Genomic DNA, 21,178 nt, shown 5'->3' with positions numbered 1-21,178 from the left:
ATCCTGAGGAACTAGCAATATGTCATGAGGAGCTGGGTATATATCCTAAGGAACTAGCAATATGTCACAAGGAGCTGGCTATATATCCTAAGGAACTAACAATATGTCACAAGGAGCTGGCTATATATCCTAAGGAACTAGCAATATGTCACAAGGATCTGGGTATATATCCTGAGGAACTAGCAATATGTCACAAGGAGCTGGCTATATATCCTAAGGAACTAGCAATATGTCACAAGGAGCTGGCTATATATCCTAAGGAACTAGCAACATGTCACAAGTGCTGGCTATATATCCTAAGGAACTAGCAATATGTCACAAGGAGCTGGCTATATATCCTGAGGAGATAGCAATACGTCACAAGGAGCTGGCTATATATCCTAAGGAACTAGCAATATGTCACAAGGAGCTGGCTATATATCCTGAGGAGATATGTAATGAGGAGCTTGTTATACATCCTGCAATGTTGAGAGGAGCTTGTGTTTATGTCCAGAGGAACAAGCAATATGTCCTGAGGAGCTGGGTATATATCCTGAGGAACAAGCAATATGTCATGAGGATATGCCTATATATCCTGAGGAACTAGCAATATGTCATGAGGAGCTGGGTATATATCCTGAGGAACAAGCAATATGTCATGAGGAGCTGGGTATATATCATGAGGAACTAGCAATATGTCATGAGGAGCTGGGTATATATCCTGAGGAACTAGCAATATGTCATGAGGAGCTAGCTATATGTACTGAGGAACTAGCAATATGTCATGAGGAGCTAGCTATATGTACTGAGGAACTAGCAATATGTCATGAGGAGCTAGCTATATGTACTGAGGAACTAGCAATATGTCATGAGGAGCTAGCTATATGTACTGAAGAGCTAGCTATATGTACTGAGGAACTAGCAATATGTCATGAGGAGCTGCCTATATATCCTGAGGAACTAGCAATATGTCATGAGGAGCTAGCTATATGTACTGAAGAACTAGCAATATGTCATGAGGAGCTAGCTATATGTACTGAGGAACTAGCAATATGTCATGAGGAGCTAGCTATATGTACTGAAGAGCTAGCTATATGTACTGAGGAACTAGCAATATGTCATGAGGAGCTGCCTATATATCCTGAGGAACTAGCAATATGTCATGAGGAGCTGGGTATATATCCTGAGGAACTAGCAATATGTCATGAGGAGCTGCCTATATATCCTGAGGAACTAGCAATATGTCATGAGGAGCTGGGTATATATCCTAAGGAACTAGCAATATATCACAAGGAGCTGGCTATATATCCTAAGGAACTAACAATATGTCACAAGGAGCTGGCTATATATCCTAAGGAACTAGCAATATGTCACAAGGATCTGGGTATATATCCTGAGGAACTAGCAATATGTCACAAGGAGCTGGCTATATATCCTAAGGAACTAGCAATATGTCACAAGGAGCTGGCTATATATCCTAAGGAACTAGCAATATGTCACAAGGAGCTGGCTATATATCCTGAGGAGATAGCAATACGTCACAAGGAGCTGGCTATATATCCTAAGGAACTAGCAATATGTCACAAGGAGCTGGCTATATATCCTGAGGAAATAGCAATATGTCACAAGGAGCTGGCTATATATCCTGAGGAGATAGCAATACGTCACAAGGAGCTGGCTATATATCCTGAGGAACTAGCAATATGTCACAAGGAGCAGGCTATATATCCTGAGGAGATAGCAATATGTCACAAGGAGCTGGCTATATATCCTAAGGAACTAGCAATATGTCACAAGGAGCAGGCTATATATCCTGAGGAGATAGCAATATGTTCTAAAGAGCTTGCTATATATCCTAAGGAGCTAGCAGTATGTACTGAGGATCTTGATATATGTCCCAAGGAACAAGCAATATGTCCTGAGGAGCTAGCAATATATCCTGAGGAGCTAGCGTAGCTATATGTCCTGAGGAGCTAGCAATATGTTCTAAACAGCTTGCTATATGTCCTAAGCAGCAGGCTATATATCCTAAGGAGCAAGCAGCATGTTCTGAGGAGCTAGCAATATGTACCAAGGAGCTGGCTATATATCCAGAGGAACAAGCAATATGTCCTGAGAAACTGGCTATATATCCTGAGGAGCTAGCAATATGTCCCAAGGAGCTGGCTATATATCTTGAGGAACTAGCAATATGTCCTAAGCAGCAGGCTATATATCCTAAGGAACAAGCAATATGTCCTGAGGAGCTGGCTATATATCCTGAGGAACACGCAATATGTCCTGAGGAGCTGGCTATATATCCTGAGGAGCTGGCTATATATCCTGAGGAGATATGTAATGAGGAGCTTGTTATACATCCTGCGATGTTGAGAGGAGCTTGTGTTTATGTCCAGAGGAACAAGCAATATGTCCTGAGGAGCTGGGTATATATCCTGAGGAACAAGCAATATGTCATGAGGAGATGCCTATATATCCTGAGGAACTAGCAATATGTCATGAGGAGCTGGGTATATATCCTGAAGAACAAGCAATATGTCATGAGGAGCTGGGTATATATCCTGAGGAACTAGCAATATGTCATGAGGAGCTGGGTATATATCCTGAGGAACTAGCAATATGTCATGAGGAGCTAGCTATATGTACTGAGGAACTAGCAATATGTCATGAGGAGCTAGCTATATGTACTGAGGAACTAGCAATATGTCATGAGGAGCTAGCTATATGTACTGAGGAACTAGCAATATGTCATGAGGAGCTAGCTATATGTACTGAGGAGCTAGCTATATGTACCGAGGAACTAGCAATATGTCATGAGGAGCTGCCTATATATCCTGAGGAACTAGCAATATGTCATGAGGAGCTGGGTATATATCCTGAGGAACTAGCAATATGTCATGAGGAGCTGCCTATATATCCTGAGGAACTAGCAATATGTCATGAGGAGCTGGGTATATATCCTAAGGAACTAGCAATATGTCACAAGGAGCTGGCTATATATCCTAAGGAACTAACAATATGTCACAAGGAGCTGGCTATATATCCTAAGGAACTAGCAATATGTCACAAGGATCTGGGTATATATCCTGAGGAACTAGCAATATGTCACAAGGAGCTGGCTATATATCCTAAGGAACTAGCAATATGTCACAAGGAGCTGGCTATATATCCTAAGGAACTAGCAACATGTCACAAGTGCTGGCTATATATCCTAAGGAACTAGCAATATGTCACAAGGAGCTGGCTATATATCCTGAGGAGATAGCAATACGTCACAAGGAGCTGGCTATATATCCTAAGGAACTAGCAATATGTCACAAGGAGCTGGCTATATATCCTGAGGAAATAGCAATATGTCACAAGGAGCTGGCTATATATCCTGAGGAGATAGCAATACGTCACAAGGAGCTGGCTATATATCCTGAGGAACTAGCAATATGTCACAAGGAGCAGGCTATATATCCTGAGGAGATAGCAATATGTCACAAGGAGCTGGCTATATATCCTAAGGAACTAGCAATATGTCACAAGGAGCAGGCTATATATCCTGAGGAGATAGCAATATGTTCTAAAGAGTTTGTTATATATCCTAAGGAGCTAGCAGTATGTACTGAGGATCTTGATATATGTCCCAAGGAACAAGCAATATGTCCTGAAGATCTTGTTAAATGGTCTGAGGAACAAGCAATATGTCCTGAGGAGTTTGTTATATGGTCTGAGGAACAAGCAATATGTCCTGAAGATCTTGTTATATGGTCTGAGGAACAAGCAATATGTCCTGAGGAGCTTGTTATATGGTCTGAGGAACAAGCAATATGTCCTGAAGATCTTGTTATATGGTCTGAGGAACAAGCAATATGTCCTGAGGAGCTTGTTATATGGTCTGAGGAACAAGCAATATGTCCTGAAGATCTTGTTATATGATCTGAGGAACAAGCAATATGTCCTGAGGAGCTAGCAATATGTCATGAGGAGCACACAATATATCCTGAGGAGCTAGCAATATGTCATGAGGAGCTAGCAATATGTCATGAGGAGCTAGCAATATGTCATGAGGAGCTAGCAATATGTCATGAGGAGCTAGCAATATGTAATGAGGAGCTAGCAATATGTCATGAGGAGCTAGCAATATGTCATGAGGAGCACACAATATGTCACGAGGAGCTAGCAATATGTCATGAGGAGCTAGCAATATATCCTGAGGAGCTAGCAATATGTCATGAGGAGCTAGCAATATGTCATGAGGAGCACACAATATGTCACGAGGAGCTGGCTATATATCCTGAGAAACTAGCAATATGTCACAAGGAGCTAGCAAAATGTCCTGAGGAGATGGCCATAGGAACTGAAGAGCTTGTTATATGCTGGTTAAATGTTCTAAGAAGCTGGCTATATATCCTTAGAAGCCAGTAAGTAATATGTCCTGATGTGCTAGCTACATATATACATATATATATACAGTCAAGCTCTAAGCTACTAGCTAGCCCAAAATATTACTCACCCCTTTTGATCCACACACGCCACACCCCTGACCCCCCCCCCCCCCCTTTGCATATGTTTAGCCAATGTGAAGCACCTTATTGTGGAGTCATTTTTTTATATTAATTTTGTTTTATACCATAAATTGAATAATGCTACATACAGTAATACATTGACAAAGTTAACAACATCAACTAGGTTTCTAGGGAAGACAACAGGTGGACAGAAAGCAGAGGGTGTTGAAATTAATGTAAGGTCATAGCAGACCTGGAAAAATGTTTTATAATTATCTAATTTATCTTTCTACCGTCCCTCCTCTATGCAATCTCTCTTTGTACCCCCTCCCTTCCCCTCCCTTTTCTCTCAGGTCATATCTTCTCTTTACACTCTTTCTTCTCTCTCAAATCTCTAACCTTTTTTAATTTCTCCACTCTTTCTTAATGCAATCTTTTTCTTCCCTTTCACTTTTCCTCTCCAATTTCTCTCTGCCTGTGTTTACCCTCTCAGACGTAACAATCTAAGCAGTAAATGGGGTCACTATAGCCCTAGAGGAATAAGATATACTTGCCCTTTTATGGATATATAATATCCCTTTAGATATTTGTAGATATTTATTCACTAATTTTTACTCGCCACTGTTAAATTTCCACTCGCCAATGGCTAGTGGAAATTTTGAACCCTTTTTATATATATATATATATATATATATATATATATATATATATATATATATATATATAAAACACATAAAGGAAATCCAGCACTCATCAGCTAGCTCACAGCTAAGATTTAGAATGGAAAGGTTAGTCACCACATCTGGCCAAATGGGACTAGCTCAGGCACCACGTCAAGGTCCTGTCCAACACCTGAGTCCCTAACACAGCCACACAATGCAGGCTCTCAAAGCCAGACAAACTGTGAACAAGGGAGGGGTGCACAGGTATATGTAATCACCCAGCAACATACAAAACTTGGAAAGGGGACTGCACTCAAAAACCGGACCAGGTACACATCCTATGACCCAGCAACATGCCAGCCCTGGCTGCTAAATAGCACTCACAAAAAGCTGTGCCGTCACTGGAGTCATAAGCAGTTAACCCCAGACAGGAGTTGGTGCAAGAACCATGGGGGATTACAAAATAAATACAACACAAAAAGGAAACCCAGCACTCACCAGCTAGCTCACAGCTAAGATTTATAATGGAAAGGTTAGTCACCGCATCTGGCCAAATGGGACAAGCTCAGGCACCACGTCAAGGTCCCAGGGCTGGCATGTTGCTGGGTCATGGGATGTGTACCTGGTCCGGTTTTGGAGTGCAGTCCCCTTTCCGTGTTTTGTGTGTTGCTGGGTGATTACATATACCTGTGCACCCCTCCCTTGTTCCCAGTTTGTCTGGCTTTGAGAGCCTGCATTGTGTGGCTGTGTTAGGGACTCAGGTGTTGGAAAGGACCTTGACGTGGTGCCTGAGCTTGTCCCATTTGGCCAGATGCGGTGACTAACCTTTCCATTTTAAATCTTAGCTGTGAGCTAGCTGGTGAGTGCTGGGTTTCCTTTATGTGTTGTATTTGTTTTGCAATCCCCCATGGTTATTGCACTCACTCCTGTCTGGGGTTAACTGCCTATGACTCCGGTGACGGCACAGCTTTTTGTGAGTGCTATTTAGCACCCAGGGCTGGCATGTTGCTGGGTCATGGGATGTGTACCTGGTCCGGTTTTGGAGTGCAGTCCCCTTTCCGTGTTTTATATATATATATATATATAAAAAATAATAATATATATATATATATATATATATATATTTATTTATATATATATATATATATATATATATATATATATATATATATATATATATATATAATAGATAGAGCAATAAATAGTTACACACTAAAGAGCTAGCAATATTTATTTCATGGGGAGTTGGCAATGCATACAAAGGTGAAAGCTAAATATCACGAGGAGCTAGTAATATTTCCTGAGGAGCTGGCTATCTGTCCTAAGGAGATGACTATGTGTGTTGAGGAGCTAGTAATATGTACTGAGAAGCGAGAAATTTATCCTGAGGAGATGGTCATTTGTACTGAAGAACTTGCTATATATCATGACAAGCTAGAAATATTTTCTGAGGATATGACTATATATACCTCACTAAGATGGTTAGATGTCCTAAGTAGATGGCTATATGTGCTGAGGAGATGGTTTGCTGTCCTAAGAAAATTTCTATGTGCTGAAAAGCTGGATATATCTGCTGAGGCGATATTAGATGTCCCAAGTGGATAGATATATGTGCTGAGGAGCTGGATACATGTCCTAAGGAGATGGCTAGATGTCCTAACAAGGTGGCTATAGGTGCTGTTGCACTGGATATACTGTATGTCATAAGGAGATGGTTAGATGTCGTAAGGAGATGGCTATATGCGCTAAAGAGATGGTTACATGCCTTAAGGAGATGGCTATATGTACTGAGGAGATGGTTACATGCCTTAAGGAGATGGCTATATGTGCTGAGGAGATGGTTAGATGCCATAAGGAGATGGCTAGATGTGCTGAAGAGATGGTTAAATGCCTTAAAGAAAGGGCTATATGCGCTGAAGAGATGGTTAGATGCCGTAGGGAGATGGCTATATGTGCTGAGGAGGTGGTTAGATGTCTTAAGGAGATGGCTATATGCGGTGAGGAGATTGTTAGATGTTGTATGGAGATGGCTATATGTGCTGAGGAGATGGTTAGATGTCTTAAGGAGATGGTTATATGGGCTGAAGAGACGGTTACATGCCTTAAGGAGATGGCTATATGTGCTGAGGAGATGGTTAGATGTCATAAGGAGATGGCTATATGTGCTGATGAGGTGGTTAGATGTCTTAAGGAGATGGCTATATGTGCTGAGGAGATTGCTATATGTGCTGAGGAGATGTTAGATGCCTTAAGGAGATAGCTATATGTGCTGAGGAGATGGTTAGATGTCTTAAGGAGATGGCAATATGTGCTGAGGAGATGGTTAGATGTCTTAAGGAGATGACTGTATGTGCTGAGGAGATGGTTAGATGTCTTAAGGAGATGGTTATATGTGCTGAGGAGATAGTTAGATGTCTTAAGGAGATGGCTATATGTACTGAGGAGATGGTTAGATGTCTTAAGGAGATGGCTATATGTGCTGAGGAGATGGTTAGATGTCTTAAGGAGATGACTGTATGTGCTGAGGAGATGTTTAGATGTCTTAAGGAGATGGTTATATGTGCTGAGGAGATGCTTAGCTGTCTTAAGGAGATAGCTATATATGCTGAGGAGATGGTTAGATGTCTTAAAGAGATGGCTATATGAGCTGAGGAGATGGTTAGATGCCATAAGGAGATGGCTATATGTGCTGAGGAGGTGGTTAGATGTCTTAAGGAGATGGCTATATGCGCTGAGGAGATGGTTAGATGGCTTAAGGAGATGGTTATATGTCCAGAGGAGATGGTAGATATCTTAAGGAGATGGTTATATGTGCTTAGGAGATGGTTAGATATCTTAAGGAGATGGATATATGCGCTGAGGAGATGGTTAGATGCCTTAAGGAGATGGCTATATGTGCTGAGGAGATGGTTAGATGTATTAAGGAGATGGTTAGATATCTTAAGGAGATGGCTATATGTGCTGAGGAGATGGTTAGATGTCTTAAGGAGATGGTTAGATGGCTTAAGGAGATAGTTAGATGTGCTGAGGAGTCATGTGGCATAAACCTGTGTCACTCTGCTTTTAACACAACAAACAGTCTTTGACGTGAAGGTTTATAGGTCCTGTACCAGAAAGATTAGGTTAGGTTACCCTCTGCACTAATTGCAAATTGAATGAGGATGGGAGATCATGGCTGGCAGGTGAATTAAAGTATTAAATATTGAAAATGATTTAATCTTTATTTGTTGAATTTTAATGGTGGTATTTACAAATGTGGTTTGGTAAAGAACATATTTTCCTGTACCAAATAAGCTCACCATCTTTTCTTTTTAGGCCTGCGGAGTATTGTCTCATCCCTTTAATATAGTCTCCTGATCCAATGAATATTAATAGTGCAGTGTGAGTGTGGGTTTGGGGGTCTCAGATTTAACGTGTTAAGGGCAGAACACACACTAAATAAACCACTGGATTTAGGATCAGCTCATATTTGATTAACTTGCAAACTGTGTCCAGACATCAAAGCCCAGTACTACCATTTCTCACCTGAATTGTATGTCAGAGACGTTGGAATCTGGAGCCACCCAGGTCACATGAATGCTGGATTTTAAGTCACTGGACGTGTGACTGATGGTGTTCTGAGGACACATCACAGTATACACAGTAAGCAGCAGCAATAAACTGAACATGCTCCTCATACTGCATTACTCACCCTCCAACAATACTGCGAGGGGCACAATATAGACTTACCGCCGCATTGGTGCATTGCAGGGTCTGTACATCAGAGCCGCTGACCTCAAACATTCCTAGGGCTGAATTGTTGTTGTCCCGAGCCTGGATCAGAAAGCCTTTGAAGCTGGTCTCTCCAGGATTGGTGCTGAGTGTGACTATGAAGTGCACCACAGAAGGATGTTAGTAGATGTGAAACATTATCCTCATGGTGCACATGAGATAGCAGTGCAATTGTATCACAAATAAAGCTTTCTGCGATATTTGTGTCTAATACCAGAAGTTGTGCACTTGTTGTGTAATGAAATGTATCGCTAAACTGGAGTTACATACAAGGCCGGATTGGCCTACCAGGAGATTTCCTGGTGGGTTGCAGCAGCGGGGGCTGGAAAGCTACAATTTAAAGGGGTGAATAATAGATGCAATTGGGTTGTAAGGTGCCTATATAACAACTATCTGGCACTTTTATTTAATACAAACCAATATATTTAAAAAAAATATTGGGGGATGGAGTATCCTAGTAATCTCCTTTGAGAAAAATGGGGCTTGCATTTTCTACTGGCTCAACGAAAAATAGGGCTGGTCTCCAAGTTTTCCAGGGCTGCTTTTTATTCCCAGTCCGGCCCTGGTTACATAGTGACTTGTATGAAGTATATATTATAAATCATTTACCTGTTATACAGGGTTACATTTTGTATTTATCAGTAATTAAATCTTTACCGTGAGTCTGTGTGACAGTGCTGACAACTCTGTGATATTTGTCTCTAATCCCAGAAGTTGTTCACTTGTTTAATGAAATGCATTGGTAAGCTGGAGTTACATAGTGACTTGTATTGAGTTTACATTATAACATAATTTATGCTTACCTGATACATTCTTTTCTTTCTTGGCAAAGAGAATATCCAAATTCATTCATTACCTATGGAAAATACTTCACCTGGCCACCAGGAGGAGGCAAACACATCCCCAAACAGAGCATTGAAATATTCCTCCCACTTCCTATACCCTTCCAGTAGTTCACGCAGAGGAAAAGAAGAGCGATACAAGGGGTATAGAGGTGCCAAAGACTACAAAGTTTCAGGACGGGCTCGTTCCATGAAAGAAAATAATTTGTCAGGTAATCATAAATGATGTTTTCTTTCTAATGACAGCGAGAGTCCACAAATTAATTTATTACCTATGGGAAACTAATACCCAATCTGTGGAGTACACGCATAGGGAATGGTAGTGAAAGCAATCCTAAGTAATAGGCATCACCTCTGGAAGAACTTTTACTCCCCAAGGAAACCTCAGCTGAGAAAAAACATCAAATTAGAAAAAAACAAAACAATTTGAGACAGTATGTAAGTAGGACCAGGGCGCAACCTTACAAAACTGTTCAATTGACGCCTCGTTCTTGAAAGCCCAGGAAAAGGACATTGCATGGGTAGCACCTAAATATGCAAATCTAAACAACCTTTGAGTTAGACGGAACAAAAAACAGTAGAGACCCTCTGATTCATGCACCTACCAGAGTGCCAGATAAATAAGGAGAAGCAAGACAATATAACTTAAGGTTCTAACCACATACAAATAGGAAACAACCTCCCCCTAGAAAGTAAGGATTGGAACACAGAGATGAAACAACCCTAGGTAAGGATCCATTGTCATTCATAGAACAGCCTCAGCCACATGAACGATCGGATAAGGAGGATCCTATTAAAAAGGCCAACATGTTTAGAAGCTCTATGAGCAGAAAGAAAAGGTAACCTACCAAACATGTCTTAATATATATATATATATATATATATATATATATATATTCTGTATACATAGAAAACAACAGTATGAAGTGAAGTAATATACATATAAAACACCAGTATAAAGTAATATACATATAAAACACCAGTATAAAGTAATATACATATAAAACAACAGTATAAAGTAATATACATAGAAAACAACAGTATAAAGTAATATACATAGAAAACAACAGTATAAAGTAATATACATAGAAAACAACAGTATGAAGTAATATACATAGAAAACAACAGTATAAAGTAATATACATAGAAAACAACAACATAAAGTAATATACATAGAAAACAACAGTATAAAGTAATATACATAGAAAACAACAGTATAAAGTAATATACATAGAAAACAACAGTATAAAGTAATATACATAGAAAACAACAGTATAAAGTAATATACATAGAAAACAACAGTATAAAGTAATATACATAGAAAACAACAACATAAAGTAATATACATAGAAAACAACAGTATAAAGTAATATACATAGAAAACAACAGTATGACACAATATACATAGAAAACAACAGTATAAAGTAATATACATAGAAAACAACAGTATAAAGTAATATACATATAAAACAGTATAAAGTAATATACATATAAAACAACAGTATGAAGTAATATACATAGAAAACATCAGTATGAAGCAATATACATACAAAACAACAGTATGAAGCAATATACATACAAAACAACAGTATGAAGCAATATACATAGAAAACAACAGTATGAAGTAATATACATAGAAAACAACAGTATGAAGCAATATACATAGAAAACAACAGTATAAAGTAATATACATAGAAAACAACAGTATGAAGTAATATACATAGAAAACAACAGTATGAAGTAATATACATAGAAAACAACAGTATGAAGCAATATACATAGAAACAACAGTATAAAGCAATATACATAGAAACAACAGTATAAAGCAATATACATAGAAAACAACAGTATGAAGTAATATACATAGAAAACAACAACATAAAGTAATATACATAGAAAACACCAGTATAAAGCAATATACATAGAAAACACCAGTATAAAGCAATATACATAGAAAACATCAGTATAAAGCAATATACATAGAAACAACAGTATAAAGCAATATACATAGAAAACAACAGTATGAAGCAATATACATAGAAACAACAGTATAAAGCAATATACATAGAAAACAACAGTATGAAGTAATATACATAGAAAACAACATAAAGTAACATACATAGAAACAACAGTATAAAGCAATATACATAGAAAACAACAGTATGAAGTAATATACATAGAAAACAACAACATAAAGTAATATACATAGAAAACAACAGTATGAAGCAATATACATAGAAAACAACAGTATGAAGCAATATACATAGAAAACAACAGTATAAAGTAATATACATATAAAACACCAGTATAAAGTAATATACATAGAAAACAACAGTATAAAGCAATATACATATAAAACACCAGTATAAAGTAATATACATAGAAAACAACAGTATAAAGCAATATACATAGAAAACAACAGTATAAAGTAATATACATAGAAAACAACAACATAAAGTAATATACATAGAAAACAACAGTATGAAGCAATATACATAGAAAACAACAGTATGAAGCAATATACATAGAAAATAACAGTATAAAGTAATATACATATAAAACACCAGTATAAAGTAATATACATAGAAAACAACAGTATAAAGCAATATACATAGAAAACAACAGTATAAAGTAATATACATAGAAAACAACAGTATGAAGTAATATACATAGAAAACAACAACATAAAGTAATATACATAGAAAACAACAACATAAAGTAATATACATAGAAAACAACAACATAAAGTAATATACATAGAAAACAACAGTATAAAGTAATATACATAGAAAACAACAGTATAAAGTAGTATACATAGAAACAACAGTATGAAGTAATATACATAGAAAACAACAGTATGAAGTAATATACATAGAAAACAACAACATAAAGTAATATACATAGAAAACAACAACATAAAGTAATATACATAGAAAACAACAGTATAAAGTAATATACATAGAAAACAACAGTATAAAGTAATATACATAGAAACAACAGTATGAAGTAATATACATAGAAAACAACAGTATAAAGTAATATACATAGAAAACAACAGTATAAAGTAATATACATAGAAAACAACAGTATGAAGTAATATACATAGAAAACAACAACATAAAGTAATATACATAGAAAACAACAACATAAAGTAATATACATAGAAAACAACAGTATAAAGTAATATACATAGAAACAACAGTATGAAGTAATATACATAGAAAACAACAGTATAAAGTAATATACATAGAAAACAACAGTATAAAGTAATATACATAGAAAACAACAGTATAAAGTAATATACATAGAAAACAACAACATAAAGTAATATACATAGAAAACAACAACATAAAGTAATATACATAGAAAACAACAGTATAAAGTAATATACATAGAAAACAACAGTATAAAGTAATATACATAGAAACAACAGTATGAAGTAATATACATAGAAAACAACAGTATAAAGTAATATACATAGAAACAACAGTATGAAGTAATATACATAGAAAACAACAGTATAAAGTAATATACATAGAAAACAACAGTATAAAGTAATATACATAGAAAACAACAGTATAAAGTAATATACATAGAAAACAACAGTATAAAGTAATATACATATAAAACAACAGTATAAAGTAATATACATATAAAACAACAGTATAAAGTAATATACATAGAAACAACAGTATGAAGTAATATACATAGAAAACAACAGTATAAAGTAATATACATAGAAAACAACAGTATAAAGTAATAAACATAGAAAACAACAGTATGAAGTAATATACATAGAAAACAACAGTATAAAGTAATATACATAGAAAACAACAACATAAAGTAATATACATAGAAAACAACAGTATAAAGTAATATACATAGAAAACAACAGTATAAAGTAATATACATAGAAAACAACAGTATAAAGTAATATACATACAGCTAGATTGCGAGTTTCGAGCGCTATAGGGATTTTAATGACCGCCACAAAAGCAGCGTTATTTCACCTCCTTATAGCGCTGGTATTACAAGTTTGTAAAAAGCAGGCTTGCGCGAGCGAAACGGTTGCATTGAGCTCCATACTGCACCGAAAACAAGCGCTGCTTTGACGTGCTCGTGCACGATTTCCCCATAGACATCAGTGGGGAGAGCCGGCCTAACGCCTGCGATCGCAGAAACAAAAGCTCCGTAACGTAACCCCATTGATGTTTATGGGGAAAAAGAAAATAACGTTTAAACCTAACACCCTAACATAAACCCCACGTCTAAACACCCCTAATCTGCTGCCCCAAACATCACCGCCACCTACACACAGTTATTAACCCCTAATCTGCTGCCCCTGACATCCCCGTCACCTACACACAGTTATTAACCCCTAATCTGCTGCCCCAGACATTGCTGCCACCTACACACAGTTATTAACCTCTAATCTGCTGCCCCTGACATCCCCGTCACCTAAACACAGTTATTAACCCCTAATCTGCTGCCCGACATCCCCGTCACCTACACACAGTTATTAACCCCTAATCTACTGCCCCAAACATTGCTGCCACCTACACACAATTATTAACCCTTAATCTGCTGCCCCAATATTGCTGCCACCTACACACAGTTATTAACCCCTAATCTGCTGCCCCAATATCGCTGCCACCTACACACAGTTATTAACCCCAATCTGCTGCCCCTGTTATCCCTGTCACCTACACACAGTTATTAACCCCTAATCTGCTGCTCCTGACATCCCCGTCACCTACTCACAGTTATTAACCCCTAATCTACTGCCCCTGACATCCCCGTCACCTACTCACAGTTATTAACCCCTAATCTACTGCCAATGACATCCCCGTCACCTACACACAGTTATTAACCCCTAATCTGCTGCTCCTGACATCCCTGTCACATACTCACAGTTATTAACCCCTAATCTACTGCCCCTGACATCCCCGTCACCTACACACAGTTATTAACCCCTAATCTACTGCCCCTGATATCCCCGTCACCTACATACCGTTATTAACCCTTAATCTGCCGCCTCCGATATCGCCGCTACCTACACACAGTTATTAACCCCTAATCTGCTGCCCCAAACATCACCGCCACCTACATACAGTTATTAACCCCTAATCTGCTGCCCCAAACATCACCGCCACCTACATACAGTTATTAACCCCTAATCTGCTGCCCCTGTTATCCCTGTCACCTACACACAGTTATTAACCCCTAATCTGCTGCCCCTGACATCCCCGTCACCTACACACAGTTATTAACCCCTAATCTGCTGCCCCTGACATCCCCGTCACCTACACACAGTTATTAACCCCTAATCTGCTGCCCCTGTTATCCCTGTCACCTACACACAGTTATTAACCCCTAATCTGCTGCCCCTGACATCCCCGTCACCTACACACAGTTATTAACCCCTAATCTGCTGCCCCTGACATCCCCGTCACCTACACACAGTTATTAACCCCTAATCTGCTGCCCCAGACATCCCCGTCACCTACACACAGTTATTAACCCCTAATCTGCTGCCCCAGACATCCCCGTCGCCTACACACAGTTATTAACCCCTAATCTGCTGCCCCAGACATCCCCGTCACCTACACACAGTTATTAACCCCTAATCTGCTACCCCTGACATCCCCGTCACCTACACACAGTTATTAACCCCTAATCTGCTGCCCCTGACATCCCCGTCACCTACACACAGTTATTAACCCCTAATCTGCTGCCCCTGACATCCCCGTCACCTACACACAGTTATTAACCCCTAATCTGCTGCCCCAAACATCACCGCCACCTACATACAGTTATTAACCCCTAATCTGCTGCCCCTGACATCCCCGTCACCTACATAAATTATTAACCCCTAATCTGCTGCCCCTGACATCCCAGTCACCTACATACAGTTATTAACCCCTAATCTGCCGCCCCTGACATCCCCGTCACCTACATACAGTTATTTACCCCTAATCTGCTGCCCCTGTTATCCCTGTTACCTACATAAATTATTAACCCTTAATCTGCCACCCCCGATATCGCCGCTACCTACATACAGTTATTAACCCCTAATCTGCTGCCCCTGACATCCCCGTCACCTACACACAGTTATTAACCCCTAATCTGCCGCAGTGATGTGAGGTCAGAGGTGGGTGAGGCACTGGCTTCATTCTTTTGGTATCCTTTGTTGAAGGATATGCAGTAATGCACTACTGGATGCTAACTGAACACATTAAATGAGCCAACGACAAGAGCCATAGGTGTGCTTTTCAAAGGATACCAAAAGAAAAAATCAAATTAGATAACAGAAGTATAATGTAAAGTTGTTTAATGTTGTATGAAACATGAAAGCAAAATGTTGTGTTTAATGCTCCTTTAACATTTTAAAACAAATTAACATCCTTTTTACTGCAGCTATTCTCCAGTAGTCAAACTCCACCCACCATTTTGTATATTTACTAATCTAGGGCGCGATCCGATATATGGCGTAGTTTTCGGCGCAAGCGAGTTTCACCTCGCACATCGGGGTATTACATATACAACCGGCAGTTGCTAAAGTGCTGTAAGTCGGACAAACTAGCGATGTCCACAAATAAGCGTAAGTACAAATTTCTGGAGTCGCCAGTGACTTACGGCACTTTAGAAACTGCCTGCACCTAAAAATAGTAACTAAAATATCAAATCTCCCGTAACTGTCTAACCTGCCTCCCAAAAATAGCCCGACACGTATACCCCTATATCCGCAATCCCCCCTCTCACTCCTAATAATAAATGTATTAACCCCTAAACCGCCGCTCCCGGACCCCGCCGCCAGCTACATTAAATGTATTACTCCCTAATCTAATTTTAGTTTCACAAATATCTATTCATGTTCTTAAAAACACAGAGGCTGAGGTATTTAGTGCACCTATTTCTAAGTGTATAGATTGATGCCCATGACCAATGGTTGTCTGCAATAAAAATAGAAATAATTATTAGAAATGATCCAAGCATTCATATGTATTTGATGTAGTCATTACTCAACATAGCAATCATTCATTTAATATAAAATATCTCAGTCCCATATATATATACCTATCTGGGTTATTTGAATTATTCCAAACACATATGAAACTAGTGTTGTTCCCTTTGCAAAAATGTATTTATTTTTATTTAAAATCTAAGTACAGTTGCTTTGAAATCATAATGTAAGCCATGTGCCTTCACTGTATGCTATCCTTCCCTAGACACAATGTCTGTGTCACGTGTATTCTGGTGTTATCAGCCACACAGCCTGAGTCACTTAACAGGCAGCTGTCAATTTTCAGCTCCTTTGTTGGCAGGAAGTCCATATATGAGTGTGTATCCAGGCTCTTCGTCTCTTGCTCACCACATGGGGTACAGAGTGCTATGAAATTTGCACTTACTAATTAAGAAGCAAATGTTTTCCTTTTGTTTCTTGAGACCTGTTGTCTGTAGCTCAGCCTGGAGATGTATATTCAATTTGTGAAGGTTTCTGAGTCAAATCCTGACATCAGAATTTAAACCTTATTCCAGTAATATCTGATACAAATATGGTTTCATACATAAACATATTTCCCTGTCCTATTGACATACATATATATATATAAATATGTATTTACCTGTGCCCTGACATAATCTAAGTCTAACCCTAACACCCCCCTAACTTAATTATTATTTAAATAAATCTAAATAATATTAATATTATTAACTAAAGTATTCCTATTTAAAACTAAATACTTACCTATAAAATAAACCCTAGGATAGCTACAATGTAATTAATAATTACATTGTAGCTATTTTAGGATTTATATTTATTTTACAGATAACTTTGTATTTATTTTAACTAGGTACAATAGCTATTAAATAGTTAATAACTATTTAATAGCTACCTAGTTAAAATAATTACAAAATTACCTGTAAAATAAATCCTAACCTAAGTTACAAATACACCTAACACTACACTATCAATAAATTAATTAAATAAATTAACTACAATTATCTAATATAAAATACAATTAAATAAACTAAATTAAATTACAAAAACAAACACTAAATTACCAAAAAATAAAAAAAATATTACAAGAATTTTAATCTAATTACACCTAATCTAAGCCCCCTAATAAAATAAAAAGCCCCCCAAAATAATAAAATTTCCCTACCCTAAACTAAATTACAAAGTAACCAGCTCTTTTACCAGCCCTTAAAAAGGCTTTTTGCGGGGCATTGCCCCAAAGTAATCAGCTCTTTTACCTGTAAAAAAAAAAGCAATACCCCCCCCAACATTACAACCCACCACCCACACACCCCTACTCTAAAACCCACCCGATCCCCCCTTAAATAAACCTAACACTACCCCATTGAAGATCACCCTACCTTGAGCCGTCTTCACCCAACCGGGCCGAACTCTTCATCCGATGCGGCACAAGTGGTCCTCCAGCCGGGCAGAAGTCTTCATCCGATCGGGGCAGAAGAGGTCCTCCATCTGGCAGAAGTCTTCATCCAAGCGGGGCAGAAGAGGTCCTCCATCCGGCAGAAGTTTTCATCCATCCGCGGCTCCATCTTCAAGACCTCCGACGCGGAACATCCTCCTCGGCCGACGGACTAACGACAAATGAAGGTTCCTTTAAATGACGTCATCCTAGATGGCATCCCTCAAATTCCGATTGGCTGATAGGATTCTATCAGCCAATCGGAATTAAGGTGGGAAAAATCTGATTGACTGATGTAATCAGCCAATCGGATTGAAGTTCAATCCGATTGGCTGATTGGATCAGCCAATAGAATTGACGTTGCATTCTATTGGCTGATCCAATGAGCCAATTGGATTGAACTTCAATCCGATTGGCTGATTCAATCGACCAATCGGATTTTTCCAACCTTAATTCCGATTGGCTGATAGAATCCTATCAGCCAATCGGAATTCGAGGGATGCCATCTTGGATGACGTCATTTAAAGGAACCTTCATTCGTCGTTAGTCCGTCGGCCGAGGAGGATGTTCCGCGTCGGAGGTCTTGAAGATGGAGCCGCGGATGAAGATTTCTGCCCGGCTGGAGGACCACTTGTGCCCGCATCGGATGAAGAGTTCTGCCCGGTTGGGTGAAGACGGCTCAAGGTAGGGTGATCTTCAATGGGGTAGTGTTAGGTTTATTTAAGGGGGGATCGGGTGGGTTTTAGAGTAGGGGTGTGTGGGTGGTGGGTTGTAATGTTGGGGGGGTATTGTATTGCTTTTTTTTTACAGGTAAAAGAGCTGGTTACTTTGGGGCAATGCCCCGCAAAAAGCCCTTTTAAGAGCTGGTAAAAGAGCTGGTTACTTTGTAATTTAGTTTAGGGTAGGGAAATTTTATTATTTTGGGGGGCTTTTTTATTTTATTAGGGGTCTTAGATTAGGTGTAATTAGATTAAAATTGTTGTAATATTTTTTTATTTTTTTGTAATTTAGTTGTTTTTTTTGTAATATAGTTTAGTTTATTTAATTGTATTTTATATTAGATAATTGTAGTTAATTAATTTAATTAATTTATTGATAGTGTAGTGTTAGGTGTATTTGTAACTTAGGTTAGGATTTATTTTACAGGTAATTTTGTAATTATTTTAACTAGGTAGCTATTAAATAGTTAACTATTTAATAGCTATTGTACCTAGTTAAAATAAATACAAAGTTGACTGTAAAATAAAAATAAACCCTAAGCTAGATACAATGTAATTATTAATTATATTGTAGCTATCTTAGGGTTTATTTTATAGGTAACTATTTAGTTTTAAATAGGAATACTTTAGTTAATAATATTATTTAGATTTATTTAAAGAATAATTACGTTAGGGGGTGTTAGGGTTAGACTTAGGTTTGGGGGTAATATATTTAATGTAGCTGGTGGCGGTGTAGGGGGATCAGATTAGGGGGTAATACATTTAATGTAGCTGGCGGCGGTGTAGGGGGATCAGATTATGGGGTAATATATTTAATGTAAGTGGTGGCGGTGTAGGGGGATCAGATTAGGTGTTAATACATATAATGTAGGTGGTGGCGGGGTACGTGAGCGGCGGTTTAGAGGTTAATACATATAATGTAGGTGGCGGCGGGGTCCGTGAGCGGCGGTTTAGGGGTTAATACATATAATGTAGGTGGCGGCAGGGTCCGGGGGCGGCGGTTTCGTGGTTAAACACTTTATTTAGTGGCGGCGGGGTCCGGGAGCGGTGGTTTAGGGGTTAAACACTTAGGTATTTTGGTTGACAGGTAGTTAGACATTGCGCATGTGTTAGTTTTTTTTTTTTTTGGCATTTTAGGGAGTTACGGTGCTCCCATACTCATCGCAAGGCCTGCTACGGGTGCATTTTATGGCGAGGTGAAAAAGGAGTAAGTTTTCTCCATTTTCGCCACGTGAGGCCTTGCGCTGGATATTGGATACCAAATTGCGGGGGGTTTATATGTTAGCTTATGGGAGTAAAATTTGTGGGCGACGGGTGAAATATACGGGCGTAAGTTGTATGCTACGCCGTATATGTAATACCAAACCAGCACAAAATCTGGCGTTGCTGGCTTTTGTGGGCGACGCTGCATATCGGATCGGGCCCCTGGGCTTTATTCCCCAGACAACAAGGCTAGCTGCTGTCAAAAAGTTAGTATAAAGAGTTTTGCAGCTGTTATCCACTAAAACCAATTAGGGACATATATGTAGCAGGTTTAGCCTTGAGAAGTCGGCAAGGTGCATTCCATGTTCTGATAATTAGAAATTGCTCAACTTTCAGTGCTAAATTACATGAGAAAGGGGGCAAAATAAATAATGAAAATATATTGTAAAGTTGTTTCATTATTCATAAGAAGGAAGGAATTGCTTTTGTGTATCTGAAGCATTCCTATAAAATTTCATAAATAAAGAAGACAACTTGCACTCTCTAGCAGAAGGCAATGCTTTATTAGTTTCAAAGAGCAATGTTTTGGGCACCTGCCCTTTTATAAAAAGTACAAACACCATAAAAATACCCAAGTGTGGCTCCTTGGAGCTAATTATAGGCTAGATTTAGAGTTTGGCGTTAGCCGTCAAAAGCATCGTTAAGGGGTCCTAACGCTGCTTTTTACCGCCCACTGGTATTTAGAGTCAGGCAGGAAAGGGTCCACCGCTCACTTCCCTACTGCACTTCCAGGCTACCGCAGATCCCCTTACGCCAATTGCGTATCCTATCTTTTCAATGGGATCTGCCTAACTCTGGTATTTGGAGTCTTGGGAGAAGTGAGCGGTAGACCCTCTACCGACAAGACTCCTAACGACAAAAAAGTCAGTAGTTAAGAGCTTTATGGGCTAATGCTGGAATATAAAGCTCTTAACTACTGTGCTCTAAAGTACACTAACACCCATAAACTACCTATGTACCCCTAAACCGAGGCCCCCCCACATCGCCATCACTATAATAAAAAATTTTAACCCCTAA

At 38.5% G+C, this 21,178-nt stretch overlaps 1 protein-coding gene across 1 annotated transcript in view; it reads right to left on the bottom strand.

Moving 5' to 3' along the window:
- LOC128641152 (putative ferric-chelate reductase 1) overlaps positions 1-21,178 on the bottom strand; it is a 65,196-nt gene that overhangs the window by 19,474 nt on the left and 24,544 nt on the right. The window contains exons 2-3 of the mRNA XM_053693719.1: positions 8,861-8,997; positions 8,657-8,748 (exon numbers count right to left, since the gene is read on the bottom strand). Coding sequence (XP_053549694.1) covers positions 8,657-8,748; positions 8,861-8,997 — 229 coding nt within the window. The remainder of the gene's footprint in view (positions 1-8,656; positions 8,749-8,860; positions 8,998-21,178) is intronic.

The sequence above is a fragment of the Bombina bombina genome, chromosome 10 (genome assembly GCF_027579735.1).
Source record: "Bombina bombina isolate aBomBom1 chromosome 10, aBomBom1.pri, whole genome shotgun sequence".
NCBI classification, from domain to species: Eukaryota; Metazoa; Chordata; class Amphibia; order Anura; family Bombinatoridae; genus Bombina; species Bombina bombina.
This window is presented reverse-complemented; position numbering and strand designations above follow the sequence as displayed.